At 36.1% G+C, this 14,027-nt stretch overlaps 1 protein-coding gene across 1 annotated transcript in view; it reads left to right on the top strand.

Moving 5' to 3' along the window:
• Nucleotides 1-2,120: 2,120 nt before the first annotated feature.
• LOC108675165 (serine/threonine-protein kinase D2) overlaps nucleotides 2,121-14,027 on the top strand; it is a 55,411-nt gene continuing 43,504 nt past the window's right edge. Inside the window, 2 exon segments of the mRNA XM_047879877.1 lie at nucleotides 2,121-2,233; nucleotides 7,357-7,495. Coding sequence (XP_047735833.1) covers nucleotides 7,358-7,495 — 138 coding nt within the window. The 5' untranslated portion in view covers nucleotides 2,121-2,233; nucleotide 7,357.

Genomic DNA, 14,027 nt, shown 5'->3' with positions numbered 1-14,027 from the left:
TACACTCATGCTGATGGAGTGACTGTGTAGTGTGTATGCATGTGTCCTGTAGGCAGTATGGGGCAGAACTATCTAGAGCTGAATTGAAATCGTGACAAGGTGTTTCTGTAGACAATATATCGTGCCAGCGTTACCAATGCAGTGTAACGGTCTTTTTACCGACAGGGGCTTTCATCCACCTTGTTTTTAATGAGCATCAACTCTAAGGATAATATTAACGTGTCATGCAGTAACCATAACGCTTTTGTAATGTCATTTCCGATGTAACAATCGAACGAGTTGTTTATTAACCTGTTGAAATTTCCTTTTAACACTTCACCTGTTATTGAATTTCATTTCGTACAACAGTAGGTCGAAAAATTCGTGAATTATTCTTTGTGAACGTTGATGGCTGCGATGTTACGCAGGGAGATAAAATGTTTTATTTCAAAATAACATTCATCATGTATGTTAAACGGAAATCACGGTAAAGCAGTTCAGAACAATTTCGTTGTTACAGTAATAACAGTATTTATAAAAGCAAATGAAAACATCGTAATTCGTGCCTGCACGCCTTGTCAAAAATCAAGAGGAAATTTGAATTGGGAAATGGCAGGATAGCCAACTAAGCCAAGTGGTTGCAGTTGAGAGTACTAGATATGATGAATTTATTTGGTGCTTTCATTGCTGTTGATACCTGGGAAACATTAAATTTAAGCAAACTAATGATGTAACTACCTCTATTATCATGTAACTACAATTTTTTATTTGCAAATATTTAACGTTAATAAATTAAACGCGTGTCCTGTAACTATCAGAATATCGCACGTACCCTGCTCAGCACTTAACCGTACTTATTAATAATAATAATAATAATAATAATAATAATAGCGGTTTCAGCGTTTAGTAGGCCGTAGGCCTGTCGCCGATTCTTAACATCGCAGAACATTCACAGCATTTTGCGGTCTCGAACTCGCAACGCACTGCTACAATTCTGCTGTGCTTAACCGCCCGGCCTCCTCGCCAAATCTGACCAGAAACTGGCGCACAGAGCTGGGATCTTGGTGCGCTGAACTTTAACCACTGGGCCACCCTGCCCTATTCAGAAAGAGCAATAGTTATCTAGATGAAAAAATATCGATACAAGATAACGTGCTGCATAGAGTCTGTAGAATAGAATAGAAGTGTCGGCATTGAAGAAATAGGCCCATGGCCTGTTGCCGATTCTTGTAATTTTCGTGACGTGATTCACAAGGGATAGGCAATTGGAACCCGATCTTTCCATAACTGACGATTGATTGAGATAGCTAGATAGTAATTTGGAATCCAAGACAACTCTTCAAGTTAAGGAATGACTTCTTGAGTAATCATTCTATTAAGCAATAGAAGTACTTCTCTAACTGAACGAGATTAGACAACAACAATTGAGAATAAAAAAAAAACAGTGCTCCCGGGACTGCATAATTTTGTTCAGTTTGTGCTGGAACAATATTTTCTTTTATGAGAAAAATGACAGTTTTTAGTCAGTGCTGTTTGAGTTCTTTATGGGCAAATTTGAACAATGGGGGTGAACCTTTTCGCTGAATATAAACTGTTCTGTAAACTATACCCCTGATATCCCCCCGTAAATTGACCTAAACCTTTTAAAACAATGTTTTTTGATTGAAAAGATGACAGAAAAAAAAACGAATTCAGCGTGTTTTAGGGTATACTGTTTTCTAATTTTTCACAGGAACGACATTCTTCTGAATCGTTATATTACTCTTTTATCATATTTTATCAATCAGTAACAATATTTTGCATCTATCATAGTCAATCAATATTCTCATGAACAATTTGGTATTTTTTAATTTAGGTTCTTGGTAAGTTGGTAAAATTATCATATTTTAACTTGCTTTAATTATACTTTTCCATCCTTAGTCAAATTCGTCTGGCCCCTCATTAATCTGAAAAGAATTTCATTAATCTGACAAATCAAATGAATTTGAGAAAATATCCTCCTAGTAATCAAACCAAGTGTGTAGTCCAGCAAAAAGTTTGTCACCTACATATCAGGTATTGCGAAGTGGTATCAGATTCTCTGTTATTTATTCTTAAATCATCTATAGCAACAACCGATGTCATCAGTGTAGGTAGAACAAGTGACGAGTGTGGTTGTGAGTTTATGGAACACTGCGTATGATGTTAACTGATTCTTAATTTCATATTCTTCATTTATATTTTTCCAAGCTTTGTTCTGACGAAAATTGTTCACGTGAGTATTTATATTATGGGATTTATTTCGTTTTAATGGTGAATTTTGTTCTCTTAACTCAAGGACGTCAGATTCAGGAGTGTCAGGGAATAAATGTTCGAGAGTCAGCATCGTTTTGACTTGAAATTTAGGACGAATTTTTACTTTCAATTGCGTAACTTCCAGTTAGTATAGTATTTTTTATTAGTATTTTTTGCATGGTTAAATTTTCTTATTGCATCTATTTCCATGTTAAAAACCAAGTATACATGAAATTTGACATGTGTTAGCCTATGTATTAATATTATTATGTATATAAATAATATATTTGCTGGGACCAGGCATGGAATATATCTACTTGGCGAGCCGCGACTGAATTTTTCAAGCCGTGGTTTCATGGATTTGCCAGCGGTGATTCCATTTTTTCAAGCCATGAATTCCATATCTTGGCCATAAAAAGCATTTACGAGGCGTGCATTTATTTACAAAGTCCATGCACATGTTACCTACTTCAAATCTTGAATTTTACCCTAAAACAGTCAAACAGCAACAATAAAATTTGTCTTTACTGTAAGTTGAGCACGTGTTAATGCAGTCTGACCGCTTTGACATGACCGCAACTATGCGCAATCTTTAACAAAACGTTTAGTTGATTTGTTTACATTACAATGTTTATGTTTTTTTGCAGGATATTTTGGCAGGAATGGTAAAGCAATGCGGATTGCGGAAGTTGAAAATTTTATGAAATGACATGTTTGCAAAGTGCAAACTGCAATTTTTCAATCAAGCAAAAATTTATGACATTCAAGCCATGATATTTCATACCCACTGAAATTATATGATATTAGAGCCGCAATATTTCAGACAAAAATAGGACTTTTCCAGCCCTGGCTGGGACTGCTCCTGAGTCCTGTCAGTCCAGTCTCCAGGTCCAGTGCTACTGCGGTTCTGCCCTATGGCTACGACAGCTACTAGATTCCCAAACTGATAAATATCTACTCTTCAAATTCCAAACTGGCTACTTGATTTTTGAGATATAAGTTTATTGATCTTAATCATCTTATAGCCATTAAATATTTTTCATGCAGGTTATTGATTTTTTAGCCTTTATATTTTTACCTATTTTTTTACACATAGGCCATAATCATGAGTTGAATGGGTTTTTACCCAAACTGATGGGAAACTGCTGCCTAATATTACAAATAAGATTTTATCTCTAACGTCACGTTAGAGATAAAAGCACGTTAGTAGAGAGCACGTTAGTAACGTGCTTAACCAGGTTTAGAAATCAGGAAAATTTAAGCTGGAAAGTTAGAGCAAAAAGTAAGATTTTTCAATTTTGCTTGAAAATTTCGAATGTTTGAACTAAAAAAAAAAAATGTTCTGCATTTTTTTTGAGATAGTATGAGACAAAAATCACCTAATCTTTGGTTTGTTTTGAGTAGTTACACTAGTCAACATCAATATATATACACATATGTTGATACCTGATGAGAGGTTAATATGTTATCTCTTATCTAATTGCTAATGAAACCATACTAATGAGCTGCAAGATTTCAGATTTACCTAAGATACCGGTACATAACTTTGGGAGCAAACATTCTAATTTATTGTTATTATTACATTTAGTAGACTTTAGCAAATATGAATATGATGCAAAAAATTTATACATGTACATGTACATCAATACTCAAGAATAAATTGGTTAGTTACATATTTATTTTGACTGCAGATTTGAATCATTTGATGCATCATATATTGATGTAGGCTAAAGCTCACTGCAGCCAGAGGCTCCTATGTCATTTTATTAACTTAGCCAGTTGCCCAGTTCAGTGATGTACCAGCATTTAATTTTATGCCTTCAAAAGATGGTAATGAGCAATTTGTAATAATACATTTTATATAATATTCAAAAGCCTAAAGCATATATAGATTATTTTTTCAAGTCTGATTAGGAGTCCTTCTAATTACAGGGTTCTACAGTAAATTCCTGATTTGAAAGCTCAATAAAAAGAGAATTATTAAAGATATTACAATATGAATTATATAGAAAAAATAGATCAGTACTCACTGCAGTGAGTGACAGAGAGTGCATTTTCTCGTCCGTCCGTGATGAGAAGTCACAGACGGACCAACATGATGAGCACAATAGTGGTATTTTTTTCCATAAATGAGAAAATGCGCCAAAAACATTTAAGTTATTTATGTATTACTTAGTTTTAAAGATGACATTGGACAAATGATGGTCCCCATTGTCAATGCATTGAGTTTTTTTCAGTTTTCAATGCATTCAGTTGATTTTTGAAGTTCTGTTCTACTCGCTGAAGCATATTGATGTGAGGCACTCTGCAAAATGTTGTTTGAAATGACTGTATTGTGAAATAAGTACTCAAGCAATAAAAAATATTTTTACTGAGTTCCTGTGCCACCGACAATTCTTAGGGATGAAATTGCAGTACTTTGTGTAGTATTTGTACCACACTGCTTTAGAAATCCTGAGAATGGCAGCATGTTCAAGTGCTGAATGATTTGTAGAAAGCAGAAATACCTAACTCTCCATGTATTTGGGTGTTGTGGCAGTCCACTGACCTCCAGACCTTATTGCATTCACACTTCCATGTGCCCTAAATGTGTTAACCCTAATAACAATCAATTTCTGATTAGGAATTTATTTCAGTACAAAATGCTTGTTGAGTATATACTAGAGATAATGGAATGGCCATTAGGAATGTATGCCTCAATTGCAAAGGCATGCTGCTCACTTGTCCAATGCATAATGGTAACTGGCTTTGCAGGCAGAGCTGGGCAGCGCTACTTTGTAATGTAGCAGCCGCTACCGCTACATGCTCTAAATGTAGGGGGTGCTACCGCTACACCCATTAGATTGTAGCAGCCACCTGCAGTATCATACATAAAGAATTGATTTAAATCTTGGGTAAATGAGTAAATCAAAAATGAACCGATTCTAAAAAAGCTATGGTTTGCCACTATGGTAGCAGGTGCTACTGCTACAGTAAAATGTAGTGCCCCTACAATGGCCAAAATTATTGGAAATCTCTAAATATTTATTGTTCTGCTATTGGGATTTACTTATAAACATTTAATGATAATAAAAAATTTTCATAACATATCAATGCAACTTTATTGCAATTAACCTAACCGAACTAGTACGGGTTAGATACAGTAAATAAAAGTTAGTTATTTTATGTTTTACCTTCCCTACATGAAAAAATGCCTGTAAGTGGTAACTGGTAACAACTTAACAAGTAACAACTAACATGTTGACACTAGTAACAGGCTGAGGTTGACAACATTACACCAAAAATGTAGTGGCCGCTACATTTAGCGCCCTACTGCCCACCTCTGTTGGCAGGACACAAAACTTAATGACCTTGCCTTTCATATAAAATACTTCCTGTCCTTTTCCTACAACATCTGGCTGCTTGGCGTAGGCTTGATGGAGGCTGACTGCTACAACTTCCAAAATTTTGCAGGGCAAAAAAAAAAAATAATGAATAAAATTAGTTACTGCCTGTATTTTGATGTTATGTATAGCTCAAAATCAGCATTTGGAAAACCTTGGATTACATCAGGATAGCCAAGTTTTTTTCATCAGAAATGTTAATAGTTCATTTTTTTCTGAAATTATTTCATCTACATATTTTCTCTGGTACTGGTCATTAATTGATATTCATGGGTTAGGACTTCAGAGACTTCAGATACAATTACATGGAATGACCTTTCTGATCCTGTTAATTGTTTGGTATTAAAGGGTTTATTTAACATTGCTGTATTTAGTAGAAACCAAGTAGTCATGCATTGGCTCCCAAAATTCAGAAGATTAGGATCAAGTTTCCATTTTTATTCATATTTGTTCATCCTGCAGCCCAGCAACCTATAGCAGTGCAAACACTTACCTATATATTGTTATAAGATTTATTTATTGTTTTCAAATTGTTCAAATTTTTCTTTCAATAAAAATATGGAAAGCTGCTTAGAAATTCAGAAATTTCAAGCAACCATTCTATAATATCCAGTTGAATGAATTGAGATAAATAAACATAATTTAGAAAAATTATTCCTATAAGCATTTGTTTCTGCTCAAAGTTGAACAGATGCTCAACTTTGTTATCTCAACCAAATTTGGTACTTCATAATTATTGTCTACAATTTTGCAAATTAAAAACAAGTTACAACACAATTTATCATTCTCAAATTTCTAGGTTGCCTACAAATCCCAATAAATTTTTCAATATTAAATTGAGAGATGCCATGCTACTTTACTTGACTCTTTGTAATTATATAACAAAGCTTAAAATCAAAGTAAATGTCAACCTTAAACATGCCTGGGTTGGTTGTTAAGTTCCCCATCTTTGCAATAGCTGTTTTACTGAACTTATGAGCCATTAACAATCAATTATTTTATGAAAATTAGGCTTCTGAGGATGAATAGGCAGTTTTAATTGATGCATTTATGTAGACCAGCAACTTGTATGGTTACATTTTTGGAAGAATGTAATTTAGATTTTGCTTGCCAAGTAAATATCAATCTGATGAACATATTTCATATTCGGAGCATAATTAAATAACTTTTTCTTGCCCTGCTCATCCCTAAACTATTCAAATTATTGCATTTAACCTCAATTCTGGATAAAAGTTGGAAAAAATGTCCTCAAATGGAATTATGTTTGAGTATATGGATTCCTTTTGATTTCTGTGGCTTTACAAGGTCCCACATTTTACTGACATAAGTGTATTTATAGCAGTAAATTTCCTGTTCGACATCTCAATGACTAAAGTTTAGTGGGAGTGACTGGTACGGTCATCTCTTAAACATGAATTTCAATGAAATGTATTTTGTATGGTAATAAAATTTTGTATATAGCTTCATGATGACAGGATGAGGTGGGAGTGACTGGCGTATAAATATAATTCAAGATGCATGTTTCTATGAAGTGTATTTTGTATAAATAAATTTTTTATTTATACAAAATATATATATAAATTGTATTTAATTTTTTATATATATCCAAAATAACAGGATGTTGGTGGGAGTGACTGACGTATAAATAGAATTCAAGATGCATGTTTCTATGAAGTGTATTTTGTATAAATAAATTATTTATTTATATCCAAAATAACAGGATGTCGGTGGGAGTGACAGGCGTGGACATCTCGTTCAGCATGCAGCATGGCTTGGTCCGGGATCAGATCACCATCAACTCTTCTCGCCTCACTCTCAAAACTCTCAAGGATGAAGCCTGTAACTTCATCAACACTAAGGTGAGCCTACAATTGAAAAAAATATAACTCAGTACTCACTGCAGAGAGTGACAGAGAGCGCATTTTCTTGTCGACGAAAACTTGAGGTCACGGACGGATGGACGGACAGGCGGACAGACAGACGGACGGACAGACGGACAGACGGACGGACAGACAGACAGACGGACAGACAAATGGACAGACGGACGGACGGACAGACAGACAGACGTACATGGCGAGCACAATAGTGCATTTTTTCCATAAATGAAAAAATGCGCTTAAAATGATTGAGACTTGGTCGCAATGGCAATACAATTTTTGGCCTTTTCTGGGTCATTCTTACCAGTTAGGCTCGGCAAAAGAGCGTATCAGTGATACATCCGCTCTCTACTCGTGTTGTGAGTAAGGAAGTGCGTCACTATTTTGACGAAATGGCCGATTCATTTTTCTGAGTGTACGATGTGACGTCAGTTCATCATGTAATAATTATATTCATTGGTATTATAAACTCTCCAGCTGTGACGACTGTGATAAGCTTTCAGTATGACGTCAAACGTCAATGCATCACGTATCACATAGTCACATAACTGATCCAAGAAGCACTCGAGTTTCAACGAGGTTATAAGATTTTAATGTGGATGAAGCCTGTAACTTCATCAACACTAAGGTGAGCTTATTCTCGAAAAAATTAGATCAGTACTCACTGCAGTGAGTGACAGAGAGCGCATTTTTTCGTCGACGAAAACTTGAGGTCACGCATGGACGGACGGACAGACGGACATGGCGAGCACAATAGTGCATTTTTTCCATAAATGAGAAAATGCGCTAAAAATGATTGAGACTTGGTCGTAATGGCAATACAATTTTTAGCCTTTTCTGGGTCATTCTTACCAGTTAGGCTCGGCAAAAGAGCGTATCAGTGATACATCATGTTGTGAGTAAGGAAGTGCGTCTCTATTTTTGACCAAATGACCGATTAATTTTTCTGAGTGTACGATGTGACGTCACTATCACGTCAGTTCATCATGTAATAATTATATTCATTGGTATATTATAAACTCTCCAGCTGTGACGACTGTGATAAGCTTTCAGTAGTATGACGTCAAACGTCAATGCATCACGTATCATATAGTCAATTAACTGATCCAAGAAGCACTCGAGTTTCAACGAGGTTATAAGATTTTAATGTAGTTATTTTCTTAAGAATTAAGTCGTCGATCATTCAGTGAATCAGTGCCGGGGAATATGTAATCAATCATATTATTCATAAAGCGATCGCATGAATGACTTAGACAAGAACTCCACTTCGATTGCGCAAGCTATAAAAGAGTGATACTTCTCATTAAAAATACTCATCTTCATTTTAGCTTGGTCAATTTTGCCCAAAAAAATTTGAATTTGAAATCACTTTGATTTTAAATTTTCACTCCTGTGCCCAAATCACCAAAGACTTCGTTATACTTAGTGGCCAAGTGGCATAACTTGTGGGCAGATATGGCAGGACGCAATAAAATGATCAGTTAGTACATGTTGACTCTGAGATGTCGAGGATAATGTTGAATAGTATTGGCTATTGCATATTAATGACCCATCCGCCATAATGATTAAACCCATCACTCTTCTCCATTATTCCAAACGCTCTGACTTCTCAAAAACGTAAACTTCATCGACTAAACGAATAAATTATATGAGCAGAATTAGAAGCAACTTATTTATTCGTATTATTTCAAGCAAAATATATTATTTAATCAGGACTACTTTATTGCCTGTAACTTCCGTGCACGCAGTGTTTGTCGAGTGCCTGCCTGCGCATTAGATCTGCGCGATGACCGAATTTTCTGGCAGTAATTCTCACTTTATAGTTAGTTTCCTCAGCAAAAGTTCTGATTCAACATAACTCAGAGAACACAATTACTGAGCTCACAATTCCCCATGTTTTGCGCATTTCATTTGCATCAGCTTGTTCGTATGTGGTCTTGATGTTACTACTCGCAAATCGTTATTGCGTTTTCGGGGATATTTTCCATCAGAATATGCCGAGTATTTTGGCTTATAATTTCGTTGAAATCTCTCGGGCAGTCCAAAGTGTACCGTACTGCTGTACTATAGTATAACGATATGTTCTATATTACATTTGCTTTATTTGCATTATAAAGCCGCGATAACTTAGCTGCGAAGTTGAGGAATCCGTCAGATCTGATGGAATAAGATATTACCGTAATTCATTTTTCCTTATTTGAATGTCAGGTATACTAATCCAGTAATCCAGATACTAATAGTACATTAAACGACTGCAGCTTTGTCCATTAGTGCATTATAACTCAGAATATTTGAGCTTTTCTTATCGTGACTAGTGATAGGAAAGAAAAATTTTTCGTTAGGCCGGGTTTTATTTCCCAAATTTGAACGAATGTATGTTGGAAAATATGTCACTTTTTAATTGAACATATTTTATCCTCATGATAAAACTACTGCTCGCATTATCTTTTTTTCAGACCTTAAAAAAAATTACATTATTTTTATGGGGTGGTGTTTATTGAAAAAGAAGAAAATTTCTAATGAAACCGTACGTAGTTTAGTGACCCTCGCCACTTCTCGTGAGCACAAAAGAACATGTCAAGTAATTTCGCCTGATTTGTCTAATGCGAGCATCGTTTTTTAGCGCAAATTATTTGTATTCTTCATAAAATTCGCCGTCGTTGTCTCAATATCACGTGAAATATTTTTCATGAATCATCTATCTACTTGGATGTGTGGATAATTTTTAGCGCATTTTCTCATTTATGGAAAAAATGCACTATTGTGCTCGCCATGTCCGTCTGTCTGTCCGTCCGTCCGTGACCTCAAGTTTTCGCCAACGAGAAAATGCGCTCTCTGTCACTCACTGCTGTGAGTACTGAGTTATATTTTTAACTTATATTCGATGGATTTAAGATACCGGTAATTTTTTTCTACTGCACCAGCAGCGTGTATTGTAAAATAGTATTTTATAATACTCTTTATCTTGTTTCTAATTATTTTAAAACGTATCGTTGACGTCAAATTATCGTCAAGCTCCCGTTAACTATGACCTGCATTGCTATAGGTGAGCTGCCCTAGTGCTGCCTGTACTAGTGTCAGGGAATCTCTTTATCTATGGAGATTAGATTACGTGATTGCTATCGTTCAGTGTGCCTCGATCTTTTAACTGATAATAATTGAAGTGAAAAAAATTGAAAAGTGCAAGGTTCTAAATTCACTCTTAAGCGACTGAAGTTTGATGTTGGAGACGGTTCATGATACTTCACTTTGAATTCATTCTTCACTGTTGCATTAAAATGTGATCTTTGATTATTCAGGTTGCAACTCAGTGGTGAGCGAAGTGTTTTAAGATCGTGATCGATATTACTATTGCCATTGTTCGGGCCGATTGGATTAACTGCTTTCGATTTTGAGAGTATTTGCGTAAGAATATTGTTTCGTACTTTATTTTCTGGCCTTAGAGATTTGAATTTTACGATCATGATTGAAGTGATAAGTAGTCTTTAGGCACGATAATGAAATGGCTAACCGTTCGTCGATCGTTGCTGTGAAACTTTTAATCGATATAAATCATAATTGAAACTAATAGCCGGGTATTCTTAGGGATACACCGTAATTATGCTTGGAACGATCCAATGTACTAGATGACGAAGAGGTGTGAAAAGTTGATAACTGCCTGGGCATGTTTTCTATCTATATCAGTTATTATACGTAATGCCTGCAGCTCATATATATGGGATAATTAACATTATTATTGGAATATTTGCTGTTATTGGTGACTCTTGGTGTCATACTAATAATGGTAACATTCAGAAAAGTATCAAATTACATAATTAGGCAAATAATTAAAATATGTCCGAAACCTTCGGTCTGCCACAGTATATAGATCATTATGTATGTATGTGTTTTGGACGTGACAGTCCCATGCAGGCCACGACTGATCGCCGCTTCTTAAATAATGTAGAGTAAAATTTTAAGTAGATGTGGAACGAACCTTCAAAATAATTTTTCGTTCTAGTTAAATGCACTTGCATATTAGAATATCCGCATATGAAGTTTTATTACACAAGCAAAGCGGTACTAATCGTGAATAAATCTCTAATAAATCACCATTTATGACAAACTTCTACTTGATTTTGTACTGGTACTCCGTTACACCATGACGCGTGATTCCACTGTATTTTCCACTATGGAATCAATCTTTTCATAGCCATTTATTTCTATGTTCTGATTAATTATGGCGCTAAATTCTTACATATACCGTCAACTGGGGTGACATGGGCCACTGGGGGTGACTTCGGCCACATCTACAACAGAAACAAATGGCAGAAAACAAAATAATAAACGCTGGCCAAAGTCATCCCAGTCACTTTGGCCAACGTTTATTAATTTTTTTTGCTGCCATTTGTTTTTGTTGTAGGTGTGGCTGAAGTCACCCCAGTTGACGGTACTTAATTAGATGGTAATGTTAATACAATTCTACCTGTCTCTGTGTCCAATTTACTTTCCCTATAGTGGTGTATCCGCAGCACTGTTTTAACTTGAGGGTAATTTATAGGAAGTCTATTTTCAACCGACAATACCGCACTTACAGTTCGGAAAGTCGGATAATTGTTTGGGACTGAAGTAAGTTAAAAAGCTTTGTTTCCTTATGATTATTTATTTCTCGGAGTTGCCACTGACATTCGAACTCATTCGAGCCATCGATGTGAAAGATTCGAGCCATCGATGAATGTTCGCGACTTCGCGTCGATCGACCCAAATGTACTGTTCAGTTGAAATGAACTTGGCGTAAAAGTAAACATCGCAAATAGCATATTTTACCAGAACTCGGTTGTGAACCATCCATTTATTAAGTACTTGATCTCGTAGTTTATGCATTTGTGTCGGTAATACAGATCCGTGCAGTAAGTGAGCAAGCATCGAGTTACACCACCGCCCCGTTAGTGCGGTAAACGCCGCGTGTACATGACTAGCCGCCGATGGAGTAACATTTTGTGCTGCAGCCTCACGTCAATCGAGCAGATGCACGTCACGTGACCGAGTTGTTTGGTGTTGCGGTTGCCGAATGTATTGTTCTGCTGTTTGTGCGACCTCTAGCATGCATCACGCTCGTCTTGCACTTGCCACTCACACATGCATCACGCTCGTCTTGCACTTGCCACTCACACATGCATCACGCTCGTCTTGCACTCGCCACTCACACATGCATCACGCTCGTCTTGCACTCAACACTCACACATGCATCACGCTCGTCTTGCACTCGCCACTCACGCATGCATCACGCTCGTCTTGCACTCGCCACTCTTGCATGCTTCACGCTTGTTTTGCCTTCACCACACAAGCGCATGCAATATCTTACATCCTTGCAATAGCATTGACTTATCGTCAGAGCTTTAACATTTGCCACATTAAAGATTATCAAACTATTGACCGTTGAGAGGTCAAGTGATGCTTGTAATCAATGAAATAAATAATGGTGACCGAGCTTGATGAACCAGTGTTTCGGATGAATACGGCACCAACGACATGGTATAAAATTTGAATAGGCTTCTGGATTGGAGATCCTGGACTGAATTTATTGCTTTGACGATAAAGTCTTTCGTTGCGCTCTTTCCGCGACCTTTCATTCTAGTACGAAGAATCACAAACGTCACCAACATGCCTCACTCCGCTCTACTTTAATTGGAAACACTGCTCTTTTGTCAATCACTTGTCCTTTACTATTAAATTAGGTTTTGGCTCAGTTTCCGTTACGCTGGTTAAAATTAACTTGCCAGCAGCTGTTAGTGACCTTCATTACCTCAGAATATGTTGAGAACAATATTGCGATCAGACCAATTTTGGCACTTCTCATGATGATTTGCATAGTTTACACTCACTTGTATATTTGTATCCATTCAATGGGCTTCGGTGCGAATAAATCTGTTTCATTATTATCATAAGTAGTAATGATATAAATATCATTGATGATAATGATATTAACAGGGTTAGTAATTATTGTTTTCATTATCAAAGAAAGAATTGTCCTTTTATTCAATTGAATGTAGTAACATGGATGAAACGCAATTTTAAAATTTACTACTTCAATCATTTGTTACTTTGTTATTGCGCCCTCACCACCTTAATGGTCGCTATTCATTGGCAGGTCTTCAATCTGGACAGGCGTGTTGATTTATTTCCTGATTTAAAATTTATTTCACATCTCTCGTGAGTTCTTGTTAGTGCACCAAGCTTTTATCTTCTAAGAGAGATTGCTAAATCAGTTGAGGCACGAATTCAGTGTAACTTATAAACTCTTGTTCAATTCGAGATATATTGTACCAGTTGGATCTTAGCAGCCCTTTTGATCCTATAGTAGCATGCTTTTTTTTGCAAAGAGATATAAAATAAATACACGACCGAGATTAAGTGAACGCTATGTTAAAGTACGCGATCTTTCAGCGACACGAAGTGTGCCTCGCGCTCTATGTAGTGTATCTCACATACATATTTGGTCTATATTTGGTCTATAACAACAGGAAATAGACGC

Source organism: Hyalella azteca, unplaced genomic scaffold, assembly GCF_000764305.2.
Source record: "Hyalella azteca isolate HAZT.00-mixed unplaced genomic scaffold, Hazt_2.0.2 contig4106, whole genome shotgun sequence".
NCBI lineage: Eukaryota > Metazoa > Arthropoda > Malacostraca > Amphipoda > Hyalellidae > Hyalella > Hyalella azteca.
This window is presented reverse-complemented; position numbering and strand designations above follow the sequence as displayed.